This window comes from Marmota monax, unplaced genomic scaffold (assembly GCF_021218885.2).
Source record: "Marmota monax isolate L192 unplaced genomic scaffold, Marmota_monax_Labrador192_F-V1.1 WCK01_AAM20220418_F8-fsc00003, whole genome shotgun sequence".
In the NCBI taxonomy this organism is placed as follows: domain Eukaryota; kingdom Metazoa; phylum Chordata; class Mammalia; order Rodentia; family Sciuridae; genus Marmota; species Marmota monax.
Window position 1 is genome coordinate 16,487,197 of NW_026694084.1, and position 15,032 is coordinate 16,502,228.

The following is a 15,032-nucleotide window of genomic DNA, read 5'->3' on the forward strand; positions in this document are numbered from 1 at the left end:
TGTGCATTGCTTTACATTTATGTCTGAGAAACTGAAAAATTCTGGTACATTCTTTGAACTTCAAAATCTCTTGTGCTTTATTACAGGATAATGCTGATTTCCTGTATGTTGATGCTTGGTCCTCCAGTTACTCATGGGGAGGAATATCTCCCCCAGAGGAAGGTTCACTTGCTATTATTACAAAAGGACAGATCATTTTATTGGACCAAAGTACCCCTATTCTGAAAATGTTGCTTATTCAGGGTAAATTTCTGAAAATCTGTTTATTAGTCTCTACCTAGGGACTGTTTCTGTGAAGTTAATTTAACCAACATTTGTGACTGTGAACATCCATAGTTACACTGTGTTTTTAATATGGAATGTAGTGCTGAGTTTTCTGAGTATTAGTCTCTTTGTAGGTATGATATTATTGGGTTACAACAAGCATTTTTTAATCAAATAGAACAAAAAAGTGTCAGAGTGTATTACATGCCCCTACACAACTTTTATAGTTAAATGTTGTCTCATGAAACTGGTTTCCATAACCAAAGGTGAACTTGCCCGTGCACTCATAGTTAATTGATCTCAATAGTACACAGCATTTCCTACTGCAGAAATGCTGATATGATGGATCCAAGAGGTTATAAACTTATAACAGTCCATTAAAGTCAATCCTAAATGACCCCCTGATTCCCTTGGTAGCCAGAGTGTGACTGTGTGACCTTTGCATGAGACCCTGCTTTCAGTGGTCACTGGAGCTTCTCTCTGTTCCTTAATATACTTTTTATAAAAAAAAATATTTTTAGCTGTATGCAGACACAATACCTTTTCATTTAATTTATTTATTTCTATGTGGTGCTGAGGATCAAACCCAGTGCCTCACATGTGCCAGGTAAGCACTCTACCACTGATAGAGCCCTTAATATACTCTTTTCTACCATAAAAAGTGAAATAACCACAACTATTATAATTATGCAAAAAAAATGAGGAATAAGAGTAAAGTGCTTGGGGCTTTGAACATAAACTTCACTGTAATGGTTTTAGCTGCTCAAAGACTTTGGTAATTTTATATATTTTTTAATTTCTGAAATAATAACAATGTTTTAGTTATTCAAAGTTATTGAGTATGGGATCTTTATTTTATTGTTTTGTGGAAGGGATACCAGGGATTCAACTCAGGGGCACCCAACCACTGAGCCACATCCCCAGCCCTATTTTGTTTTTTATTTAGAAACAGGGTCTCACTGAGTTGCTTAGCACCTCGCTTTTTGCTAAGGCTGGCTTTGAACTCACAATGCTCCTGCCTCAGCTTCCCAAACTGTTGGGGTTTCAGGCATGCATCACTGGGCCTACTAGCATGGGATCTTTAGACAAGTAAAATGTTACTGTCTACATGTTTAGATTAATCTATAAAAGTGCACCTTATTATATTCTTGATAATGCTAATCAACCTGTAGCTGTTTTAGGTGCGAATTAGTGGGCAAGAATTCAGAGTTAATGTTGATGTTATAGAATAGTTTCTATAAACATGCTTTTGTGTAACTTTAAGTGTTTTATTCTTAATTTATATTTCAAAACCCTGTTATTTATAGAATTAATTTGTGCAGCTATACTATTTAATAACATTTAAGATATGAAAATTGCCAAAGGAAAATAATCTGCCCTAGATTTTGTTTTTCTGTGAACTTCCAGGGTCTTATCTGAAGCTTTTATACTTTCATGTTACCAAAGAGCAGAAGTAAAGTGACACATATTAAGGTAGCAAGAGAGGGATAAGAAATTACATTTTTACTTTTAATTTAGTAGGTGAATTTTGATAATACTTTTTTCTTGAGATATGTTTAAAAATTGTATGGTTCACAGGTGGAACTCTAATATTTGATGAAGCTGACATTGAACTCCAAGCAGAAAATATTCTAATTACGGACGGTGGTACTCTTCAGGTACATAAGAGAACATGACATACATTTATTGTTAACCTGTTTCCTTTTTAAATACTATATGTAAAATGGATAGTTAATTACACCAACCTCTCCTGAGTTTATCTTTGATTAGGTTTGCTTTATTAATAAAACAATCTTTATCTGGGGAAAAGTTTCTTAGAATATTCTTGCAATTTAATGGGAAGATAATTAGAGTTTTATCAAGGAGCAGAATTTAAAATAGAACAAGAAATATAGCTCTGATATGTGGCTAAAGTCGACCAGAAGTCTCGCATATTTTGCTGACTAGAGACTTTAAGGCTTGTATTTTGAAAGAAAGATATGAACAGTTGAACAACCAATCCTCAAAAAGAGAGGGAAGAGATGGGAAAACAAATTTGTTTTTCATAATGAGAATTGTGGATATGAAGCCAGAAGTGGTGATGCACTCCTGTAATCCCAGCTACTCAGCAGGCTGAAGCAGGAGGATCATAAGTTCACAGCCACAGAAAGTGTGTCCTGTTGGGACACAATAGAATTGTATTCAATTTCTCATCAAGTTTTTTTTTTTTTAAAGTAAATATTGGACTTTAATTTTAATTTTCTGAATGAGGCCTGTGAAATCTCTTGCAGATCGGGACAGAAGCATCTCCCTTCCAGCACAAAGCAGTCATTACCTTGCATGGGCACCTGAGATCTCCTGAGCTCCCTGTGTATGGGGCCAAAACACTGGCTGTGCGTGAGGGAGTCCTGGATCTGCATGGTACTGAGGCCCAAGCTAAGTGAAAGCTCCCAGGCTAGTCTGTGTTTAGATATCTTCCTCTGAACTCCACTAACCTCCCCTAGCACAGGCCAGCCTCAAGGCCACTCCTCCCCGGGCCATGTCTACAGCCTTCCTCCAACCCTTTGCCATATGCTTCCACATATGCATGCACATGCACAGTGTCACATGCACAGTCACATGCACAGTGCATGGTGACTGTGTACTTCATTCATTTGTCCATGTGGAAAGGCACTAAGACTGGAAACAGAAATGGATTCCTTACATTTGTATCCAAAAATGGACTCTTTCTAAAATACATCAATAAATTTATAGTTGAACTTTTTTATAGCTATATTCCAGAAAATTGCCAGCAAGTAAAGATGATTTTGATAGTGTTGAAGGTGCCAGGATAACATTTTATAAAAGATGAATGAAATTTGTCTTTTTTATGTGGAAGTCCTATATATTGCAATAATCTGTTTTTATAGATTTAGAATGTCATAAACATAGTACCTTGTTATGATCATAAATGTCCTACATCATGCTAAATATATCCTACTAAAAGTTCTTAGTTTTACATGTATCACTTATCTCGAGATTATTGGTTTAAGCAGTCCCTATCAATAATGAAAAAAAATAACAGTCCATTTTGTTAATATGATTACACCACATTTATATTGTGCTTATAAAAGGAAGATTGTTATCAGTGGAATACATCATTGCAGAGAATATTTTTTCTAATTTCATAGAAACATACATTATTATTAAACCTGTTACTTTTCTGAAGCAAGCATTCTTCACATTTCTTTTGTGACATAGGTATGAAATCCTAAGGTACAATTAACCTTCCTCAAATTCATTTAATCCAAATTAAATTGCATAAATTAAAATGCATAAAATCTCAGTAACATAGAAAGCACATCTGAAGTTTTGCATGTTGTCTCCAGGTCTGCCTATTTCTGTGGTCTGGACACGTTTGGCTCACACTGCAAAGGCAGGGGAACGGATTTTGATTTTACAAGAAGCTGTGACATGGAAGGAAGGAGATAAGATTGTAATTGCAAGCACAGGACACAGGTATGAGTTTGGTTTAGAAAGCAGATTTTTTTTTAAGCTTGTAAAAAATGAACAATTCAAAAGGTCCACGCTCTTTGATTTACATTTGAATCCTCTAAAAGAAGCATGAACAGCCTAATAGATGTGTGCCAAGTGTGAACATTTGGTTGATGACCAAGTGTGTTGAGTTTTCAGTGACTGAATTTACAATTACAAAAAAAAAGTAAGTACAAATCTGAATGTATAAAATAAATATGAACTAATTATTTTGTTTTCCATAGCTAGGTTCCTATGTAAGATTTAATTTAAAAAAAACATTCTGCTATTGAAAGTCATTTGAAAATTTTGACTTAGAATATTAATTAAATACATTCATGAATGCAAAAATGTAAATGAGTTTCTTTGTTTGAGGTCACCAAAGAATATGGTTGAAAGCAGCTGGTGAACCCTTTCTTATCTTACAGTATTGGCAGTGGTCCCACAGAGCAAATTTCTTAGCAATGATTGAGTAAAAGGGAAGAAACCATGATAGAAAAAGTGATAATTAAAGTAACCTTTTAGGTGCCTGACATTTTAAAATTGAAACTGCTTTTTAGGTGCCTGACATTTTAAAATTGAAACTGCTTATGACCCTTAATTTATATTAGTTACATATTTTTAGTAAACAAGAAATATAAGGAAAAATAATACAGCTCTCCTAAATATATCAGGGAGTGGGGATAAAAATAGCCTTATTTTTGTTTTACTGTTCAAATTATGGATAATACTGAGATTGGATATGGTTATGCTTATCAGGAAGTAAATAGTAATTTATGACAAGAAACCAATATGTTAAGGGCAATTTAAAATTGAAATTCGAGATGGCATTTAAAGTTTTCCATTTTCCAAACTAAAAATAGATTTGCAGATGTTAGGAAGAGTTAAATGCATACTTAGATTTGAAAGTGCCCATTTTTTCTGCCCTTGGAAGAAATTTTAATTACATAATGGCAAAACAAACAAGCAGGAAAACCATAGGGCTTGTTAATAGAATAGAAAATCTTCATTTATACCCTTACTCTAAACAGAGTAAGTTTACAGTTTAGCATAGGGCTATTTAATTTTAAGAAACAAGAATTAAGGAGTTTCTTTCCAAATCTAATTCATTGTTCACTATTTCATTGGTAAATCCTACTTGAGAATTTGTAAAGCCAGGTAAAGGTTAAGAAAATAGCTTCTGAAATCAATCAGCCTGGGCCCATTCCCAGCAATACCCTTAGTCATCATATTTCCCTTCTCTGTGCTTCAGTTGAATTGCAATGCTAATAATATATACCCCATAGAATTATTGTAAGCAGTCAGTGAGTTAATACGTGCAAAGCTTTATAGCAGAACTTGGCTCAAAGTGTTTATAAGCATGAGGTATCACTACAAAGGAAAGAAAGGTGTTTCTAGGTGCACGCACATATAAAAATGCCATTTAGAACTGTCTTTTTAAAAGAAATTGCTATATCATCTGGATGTGAGAGAATCCAGGAAAGAACAACCCCTTTCCCCTACCACCTGTGAGATATTGCACTACTGAATCATTCTTTCTATAAACAACCTGTAGAGACCTGCCTGTTGCTACCCGTCCTGACCCCTTTCCCCACAATTCCTTCTCTGAATCCTTTGCAATTCTAGGTTTCTCTGATGACCCACTGTTTTAAAAAATAACTTTATTCTAGCATATCCTCTAGCTTCTTTCATTATTATCCTTTTTTTCCCAAAAAGATTAGTACACTGCTTAATATTACATTCCCATTTCATCCTTACTATCCTTTCTCCCCACCCCCCATTTAAACCCCTACATTCATTTTTATCTTTTAAAATATTTATTAGTGCATTATAGCTATATATAATAGTGGGGCTCATTTTGACATATGTATAAATCCATATAACAGAGTTTGTTCAGTTTCAATCCTCAGTACTTCCTCTTTCCTTCCCCTGAACACTCTCCCTAATCCCCTTCTTCCACTGTATTGATTTTATTTCTATTTTTATGTGAAAGGGAGAAAAGGGAATAAAAAAGGAGATCTCATGAAACTAGAGTACACTTGGGGAATCAAGGGGCATAGAGAATGGGAGGGGAAGGGGAAGAACTAGGGAATAAAGTTGACCAAATTATGTTATGTGCATATGTGAATATATCACAATTCATTCCAATTTTGTATACAATTATAATGTACCAATACCACATTTTTTAGTTACAAAACTTTGTAGTATATTTTGAAATAAGATATTGTGATGCCTCCAGCCTTGTTCTTTTTGCCAAGATTCCTTTAATAATTTGAAGTTCCATTTAAATTTTAGGATTAATTTTTTAATTCTGTGAGGATTGACATTAGAATTTTGACAAGGATTGCATCAAATCCATAGATGACTTTAGGTAGTATGGACTAAGTCTATTTATTTATTTTTTTGGTACTAATTTTTCACTGAGGGGTGCTCTACCACTGAACAACACTCTCAGTCCTTTTTATATTTTTTTATGTTATTTTTTGTTTTTTAAATTAAATTATTTATTTATTCTAATTTGTTATACATGATGACAGAATGCAATTCATTTCATATTACACATATAGAGCCCAATTTTTCAAGTCACCGATTGTACACAAAGTATTTTCACACCATTCGTGTCTTCATACATGTACTTAGGGTAATGATATCTAACTCATTCCACCATCATTCCTACCGACTTGCCCCTTCCTTTCCCCTCCCTCCCCTTTGCCCATTCCTCCCATGCCCCGTCCCCCATCGCCATTATGTAAACCCCTACATTCTAATATTTTTCTTCACAAAACCATTCCCAGAATTACCATCCTTCACTTCTTGCACATCACATATTCTTTTGGTTCTGCCCTTGAAATGTCTCTTCTATCAGCTTTTCCTTCTCTAGGTTTAAATTAGACCCTCAGACCTTTATTCCTGAAATATGATGGCATTGTCCTATTTAGGCTCCACTACACTTTTCCCCACACCAATCCATTCTTCATTAATATGTTCAACCAGTAGAAAACTGTTGCTGTTACTGAGTTTTGACATGTATTTTACAAAGTGCTCAGCATGCAAAACGGTTCAGGGTCCTTGCCTAGAAGAGCAGCCAGATTGGTGGAAGGGACAGAGAAGTAGGTACTTTTTAATTCTAGACTACCTATAGTGTGGTTATTCTGAGGGCAACAGGGCATTATGCAAAGTGCACTGGGAATCCAGAAAGATTGGGAAAGTTGAGAGACTTGACTTCTAATCTATTTCGCACGTGGCACTATCATTCAAACTTGTACTTAAAGAATGGAAAGCATTTGCAAGGGAGAAAAGGGTCAAAAGAGAATTTCAGGAAGACACAAGAAACTCCCTTAAGCTTACCTCTGTTAACAGCACCGATCTTTAGTAGATAATTTCCAATCAGAAGTTAACAGACTCATCTTAAAACCAGGGGCACTTTCTACTTGGTATCCCTAGTACTTAACTATATACCTAGACAATAAATATTTGTTGAGCAGTTAAATATATGAAGAGGTACATTATGGAATTTGCAAGTCCTTTTTACTGTAGCTGGAATTTGGGGCATATTGGAGAAATGGTAGAAATAAACTTCAACTCAATGTTTTCTTTTCTTTGCTCAGGAATATCCAATGACTTTTCTTTGTAAGGGTTTCTCGGCTTTGGTGATTTGCATTTTATACCAGATAATCTTTGTTGTAGGGACCAATCCGTGGATTATAGGCTCTCAGAAACCTCCCTGACCTCTACCCACCAGATGCCAATAGCACCTTCTTGCTGTGACAGCTAACAATGTCTCCATGCATTGCTAGAGTATAAACAACCCTCAACTGAGAAGTTCTGAGGATGATCCTAAAGTTATGAATGAATAGTTCTTTTGAATTCTTTTTAAAATTGAATACAGTCTTATGAACAAGTCTACCACTTCAAAGTATTTTTATTTAGTTATTCTAAAAAAAGTAAAATACTGTATTCAAATTCTTCTTCAGAATATTTCACAATGTAAAAAATTTCCTTATTTTATAAATGAAATATTCAAAATGGCATCAAGTGAATATGTCAAATCAATATATTATGCTGATTTATAATAACTTTGAAATTTAAAAAAAATGTTTTACAGACATAGTCAACGAGAGAATGAAGAAAGAACCATCGAATCTGTATCTACTGATGGCAAAAACATAACACTAACTAATCCACTGAATTACACACACTTAGGAATCACTGTCACACTCCCTGATGGAACTCTTTTTGAAGCAAGGGCAGAAGTTGGAATTCTTACAAGAAATATCTTAATAAGAGGATCTGATAATATAGAGTGGAATAACAAAATCCCAGCATGTCCTGATGGGTTTGACACAGGTAATTTTAGCAGTTATCAGGTAATTTTAGTAGCTGGTATAATCATGATGCATAAATAGATGATCTAATGCTTTAATTTCCTTATTCCAAAATTTAATTGTCTTATATTGAAATGCCATATTTTAGTTTCACCTTGTAAATCTGCCTGTAACTTTCATGGAAATCTGGAAGACCTGGTAGTATTTTTAAGTAACATTATGAAAGTATTTGCAATATACTGAATAAAAATGGTTATTGTTGACACCAGTGGGAGAAATGAGTGCACTTGGATTCTGTTGATAAAGTCTCTATTTTTATGATCCCTTTTATGTTTAGATTAGACCTTGATAATTATGGATTTGAATATCATTTAAAAATTGTCCTTTAAATTTACCTAAATGTAGAAAACTACATTTGATGATAATCTGTTTAGCAAATATTTGATTTAGCAATGCTTTTCCTCTTTTCAAAAATCTGTATTCCATTAGGGCAGTGTATGTGGGAGTAAATTCAGTGTAGATAGGTATTTTAACTAATAATTCCTGGACAGGTGATGGATTGATGGACAAATGAATAGATGAAAAGGTAAAGAAGTAAATATAGAGATCAGAGCCTGTCAGGATAGGCTGGGGCAGAATTTGTCAACATTGGAATTTTTGACATTTTATCCAGATCATTCTTTGTGTGTGGCTTTGTCCTGTGCATTGTATGATGTTTGGCATTATACCTGGTCTCTACTGATTAAATTCTAGTAACATTTCCTACAACTGTGTTAACCAAAAATGTTTCTAGACTTTGCAAAAATGTTCTCTAGAGGCAAATCATCCTATCATCCCCAGTTAAGAGCCATTGGACTAGGTTATGCTATAATAACAAACAAGCCCCAAATCTTAGTGATTCAAAATGACAAACATTTATTTCTCATTCATGCTACATGTGTCCAGTCCAAAATGGGTCAATGGAGAGACTCTGCTCATTATAACCATTCCAGAATCCAGTCTAATGTAGGTTCCATCTCAATGTGGATTTTCATGATTTCTGAAGCAGGAGCTGAGATGGTTGAAGGGTTCAGCACTAGCAATTAATTGCTTTGGACCTGAAGTCATATGTGCCTCTTCTATTCAGGTGTTATTAGGCAGAGCTAAGTCCATGGTGATGTCTAACTTGAAGGGAATGAATTAATACAAGCCTGTATATACCCAGTAGAAGAGAGCTGTACATATGTGAATCTTAATGATATTTTTATGTAGTAGAAAGGACAATGTATTTTGCAAGCCTCTTAAATATTTAATCTAATCATTAATATCATTTCAATTCTATAAGTAGATAAATAATGACAGATACAGCTTGGATAGTAACCTTTTCTTCAATAAGATGTATAAATAAAACTCATTAGATTTGACACAAATAACCTATATTCTGATTTCAGTTCATCTGCTTCAAGTCTCACAGAGTACATGAAATCAAGTTTCAAACTATTTAAGATAATACCTCCTATCTTGTCCACTCACTATAATTTTAAGAATTAAGTGAAACAGTACATATTCTAATGTTATATAAAATTGCATTAATTTTGCTAATCCTTAGTTTGGAGAAAAACTTCAGAAATAATAAAACAAAATACCTTTATCAGGATTCACTCAACCATTGAAATATTTCTTTAGCTTCTTCTCTAACAAATGCTTCAGTAAGTATTCTGGGGCATGCAAAGGGGACAAGACAGGGTACTTACCCTTTGTACCATCTAGAAGAGGAGATGAAGTGAATGCATGTATTTATGTTCCAGAATAAGATTGCAATAATATTGAATGAAAAGATGCAATTAGGTATGGAGGAAAATATTTCTTTATATAATAAAAGAAGATTGCAGCATGGTCTTTTAAGATTCTCTTAAAATATTTTTAAAGGTGAATTTGCTACACAGACATGCCTCCAAGGAAAGTTTGGAGAAGAAATAGGAAGTGATGAGTTTGGAGGCTGCATTATGTTTCATGCTCCTTTACCTGATTCTAACATGGTAACCGGAAGAATAGAATATGTGGAGGTAAGAAGCATTATCGTTAAACCACAGTGGCTTAACTAAAGTTGTCTGTATAATGAAAATGTATTAAGTTCCTCCTGTTTGATATACTCTGCTTATAATCTGACAGGGAAGACAGATAAAGAAGGGAAGGTGAGAATGAGGGAGGGAAGAAATTATAGCAAAATCTATAACCCGTTCTGGGCACACCTAGACCTCATTGATGATGACAGATCAATGCCTCCATTTCATGATACTCTCCCCTAAGATATGTTACACACATGTAACATCTGAGATATGAACTGTTTGAGGTTGCCAGGGTCAATTTACATAGTAAATATTAGCAATGGTTATTTTTCTATTTTTAGATGGGGAATGAAGATAAATAGATGATCTAATATTTTCTTTCCTTATTCCATGAGTTTATATTAAACACACACACAAATTCACACATTCATACATTTGGCCATCCTTAGTATTAGACCTATTCTAGAGTCATACCAACTTGGCTTTGAATGGAGTGGAGCTTTGTGACTGTGATCAAGATGCACAACCTTTTTAAGAAACTTCAGTTTCTTCATCTTCAAAATGAAGTTTAGTGACCAGACTCAACTTTGTAGTATTGTGACAAAGACTGTGGTTGTGCATGTAAAAACAATATAATATTAGGTACATGGCGAACATTCAGAAGTTTTTCTTATTATTGTATAATAACCAAAGTAAAGAAAGAAAAAGGTCTTTTAAGAGATTTCATTTTGCAAAACACAATTATTATTAGACAGAAGTAAAAAGTGAAAGCCAAAGATGGCTTTTGTTCATTTATTCATTCATTTTCTCACAAGCATGGTCTTTTATACATTGTCTAAAATAAGCTGGATTGAGAATAAAATAACATTTCAAACAATAAATAATGTGGAAGATATTAATGTATCAGTAATTAATTTGTAATTTTGAACCAAGGAAAAAAGAGCTGGGCAAACTGTGAGTCTGTGTAGATTAATAAATGTGATTTCTGGGCTTGACAGGTATTCCATGCTGGCCAGGCTTTCCGATTGGGGCGATATCCAATACATTGGCACCTACTCGGAGATTTACAGTTTAAATCTTACGTAAGAGGTTGTGCAATTCACCAAACCTATAATAGAGCTGTTACCATCCATAACACACATCATCTTCTGGTTGAGAGGAATATTATATATGATATCAAGGGAGGAGCATTTTTTATAGAAGATGGTATTGAACATGGCAACATTCTGCAATATAACTTGGCAGTATTTGTTCAGCAAAGTACTAGTCTTCTGAATGATGATGTGACCCCAGCTGCATTTTGGGTAACCAACCCCAACAACACCATTCGACACAATGCAGCTGCTGGTGGTACTCATTTTGGCTTTTGGTACCGAATGAATGACCACCCTGATGGACCATCTTATGACCAGAATATTTGCCAAAAAAGAGTTCCTCTTGGAGAATTCTTTAATAATACTGTTCATTCTCAAGGTTGGTTTGGACTGTGGATCTTTGAGGAATATTTCCCCATGCAGACGGGATCTTGTACTTCTTCAGTGCCAGTGCCTGCAATTTTTAATTCACTTACTACATGGAATTGTCAAAAAGGAGCTGAATGGGTTAACGGAGGTGCCCTGCAATTTCATAACTTTGTGATGGTAAACAATTATGAGGCTGGAATTGAGACCAAGAGGATCCTGGCTCCCTATATTGGAGGGTGGGGTGAAACTAATGGAGCAGTGGTTAAAAATGCCAAAATTGTTGGTCATCTTGATGAACTGGGAATGGGGTCTGCATTTTGCACATCAAAGGGCCTAGTGCTCCCATTTAGTGAAGGCTTGACTGTATCGTCAGTACATTTTATGAACTTTGACCGTCCCAATTGTGTAGCTTTGGGAGTGACATCCATCACTGGTGTTTGTAATGATAGATGTGGAGGCTGGAGTGCAAAATTTGTTGACATTGAGTATTTTTACACACCTAATAAGGCTGGCTTTCGATGGGAACATGAAGCAGTACTGATTGATGTTGACGGTTCGCTTACAGGTAACACTATTTTTCAATTTATGATTAGAATACATTGAAAATATATTTGTGTTAATATAGAGGTGATTTGTTACAGCATATTCATCAGCATTTTAGACCTTACCCAGCACCAAACTTCAATAATGTTTTAATAGATAGAGTTTAACATCTGACACAGATGAGACATTCTTTTCTGGAACAGCATCAAACTATCAGAGCCAGCTTCCAAAAGTATCTTTTTTCTATCACATTTGCACTTTGATTTTAAATTAATGGTAAATTTTGAGCAGTGTATATGGGAACATTGATCACAAAAGGAAGATATTCCAGTTTTAGAATTCTTCCACTTTATATTCAATTGTACAGATAAGAAATTACTTTAATGACCACCCAAATTCTACAGCCAGTCATGCCCCAGAGACATATACCTTCCAGGTTTATTTGTGTAAGCAGTGTAGATAGAATGGATATACTCTTGCTAGAATACTTTTAAAGAATAGGAGTGACAAGCCTCCTATTAACTCTTTTTTTCTCAATTTAAATTCTCAATTTTGTTTTGTTCAAATAATATATTTAGAAAATTCAATATATATTGTAGGTTAATTTTTTTTTTAGCATTTGAAGACCAGGGTATGTCACAGTTTCTGCGCATATTCATGGTTTCTAGAATTTAGTGGCTGTAAATTTTTAGAGATAAAGACTTGTCTAAATAAAACTCTCTGTGTGTGTGTGTGTGTGTGTGTGTGTGTGTGTCTGTTTTACTGAATAAGACTTTTTAGGAGTGTGCCACTTGACAGGTAAACTTAGAGATGTTTATAATTATTTTTGAAAGACAAAAGAACATTCATCTCAGTATTTAGATGGACTGAGAACTATAGTGGATAATGTCTGTCTCCTAATTGTTGTGGCTTTTAAGAGGGAGAACATTTGGATGCTTCTGACATATCAATCTTTGTGTAATCTTTATTGATTTACTTAATTCTGCTTAATATTTAATGTTAGTTGGCAGTTTATTAGTTAAGAGTATAGAATCCATAGTCACACTGCCTGAATTTGAATCCTTTTATGTGTCTTAACAAAGTTATTTGTTGCACTCCTCATCTTTCATTGTGACTTTCACATATGCTTCAGATTCACATATACTGTAAATACATTTACAGTAAGACCCGCTGCAGAACCTTTGTGTGAAGTCTCCTTGCCTCATGCAAACAGAATAATTTTTCCAAGATTTTTAGATTTTATTTATAATAGTATAGATCACAGTACCTGTACACCACATACCAGTTTTCTAACATGAACTAGAAATCATGTTCCTTCTGTTTCTTTTCCAGGACACAAAGGGTACACGGTCATCCCACATAGCTCATTGCTAGACCCTTCACATTGCATTCAGGAAGACCAGTGGAGCATCGGATTCCCTGGATCTCTTTGTGATGCTTCAGTCAGCTTCCACCGTTTAGCATTCAACAAACCTTCCCCAGTATCTCTACTTGAAAAGGATGTGGTTCTTTCAGACTCTTTTGGTATGTGGATTATAATAGTTTAAACCACTGATTTGAGTATGTTTTCCTAAATGTCTGTCATCATCTTCTTGAGTTGTTACTTGATGTTTTGGAACACTGCAAAAAAGCATAATATGTATATCAGAGTTCAGGCAGGAAACAAGCAACACACTCAGTGAGTGTTTGAGAAGCCTTGAATAAATGCATGGACTTGCAAATGTTCGGTTGATCAAGAAGCCTCCAGAAAATATTATGACAGAGAGCAGAGAAGTTGGCATAGCCCTTGGAGCAACACTTTAAACGTATACCACCACTGAAGACAAATATTTATTATGCTTGATGACTAAGATGGAATTGGGGAGCATTTGCTAGGTCAATAGCTGTATATGAAGTGCCAGGTGCTGTCAATTTACTGATTTCTACCAATATAGATACTACACGTGGAACAATGAATATGTTTGACATCATTACCAACTAGGTTATAGTAATCTGCAATCCTTATCCATCATCCATGTGACATATTCACTAGTCAAAAAGAAAAAAAATTAATGGGTATGAGGTGGCAATCTTGATTCTCATCTCTCTCAAGTCTTTGATTATTGTACTAATCTCTGTACTTTCCTCTCAAAGATTTAGAACTACTTCAGTTTATTATTGTGTTTGTCAGTTTTTTATTACCATCACAGCTATTCAAGGTTTCAGTTCATGGTCAGTTGGCCTCATTACTTTTGGGCCAATGGTGAAACAGCATATCATTGCAGGAAGTGTTTTGTGGGGCAAACTGCTCACCTCATGGCCAGAATGCAAAAGAAAGAAAGAAGAGCCTGGGGTTATAGGACACCAAGAGAGCAGGAAGTCTCCTTTAGATGGGGGAGGAGTGGATATTTGCTGAATTATCATAGTTCATATTTTTTTCTGGGATTTTGGTATTGTAATTTTAGTGCCTCTGTTCAAGGCTCTTGTAAAACTAACACCAATTCATAATCCTAACAATTTTGTTTTCCCTTGATAATGGATTTTTTATGTATTCTTAAAAGAAAATGAATTACAGTTTATTTTATAATATTCTTCCTAAATTATTAAGGTAAAAGTTGTTAATTTTACATAAAATCCAATGAAAGACAAAAAGAGAGAAGGAAAAAGGGGGACAATTAATCAAAGAACTTTTTTTTTTGTAGTGTAAGAGATCTTTTCAGATATTCTACTGAAATTGTCAGGCAATCTCTCATGCCAAAAGCATTACTGCGCTATATAGATTTTACCATAACCATAGTTTAAATTCAAAGTTTCTCAATTTATAAAATGTAGATGTTATACTCACTGTTAAGTGATAGACTTTAAAAGTGATACTTTTAGCCTTATTGCTTAAGATCTTTAAATTGAAACTTAATTGA

General features: G+C 34.5%; 1 protein-coding gene across 1 annotated transcript in view; it reads left to right on the forward strand.

Annotated features, from left to right (window-relative positions):
- Pkhd1l1 (PKHD1 like 1) overlaps positions 1-15,032 on the forward strand; it is a 147,724-nt gene that overhangs the window by 78,760 nt on the left and 53,932 nt on the right. Inside the window, exons 43-50 of the mRNA XM_046464638.2 lie at positions 87-243; positions 1,843-1,922; positions 2,535-2,664; positions 3,612-3,741; positions 7,862-8,103; positions 9,990-10,126; positions 11,128-12,157; positions 13,468-13,659. Of these exons, the coding sequence (XP_046320594.1) occupies positions 87-243; positions 1,843-1,922; positions 2,535-2,664; positions 3,612-3,741; positions 7,862-8,103; positions 9,990-10,126; positions 11,128-12,157; positions 13,468-13,659 (2,098 nt within the window). The remainder of the gene's footprint in view (positions 1-86; positions 244-1,842; positions 1,923-2,534; positions 2,665-3,611; positions 3,742-7,861; positions 8,104-9,989; positions 10,127-11,127; positions 12,158-13,467; positions 13,660-15,032) is intronic.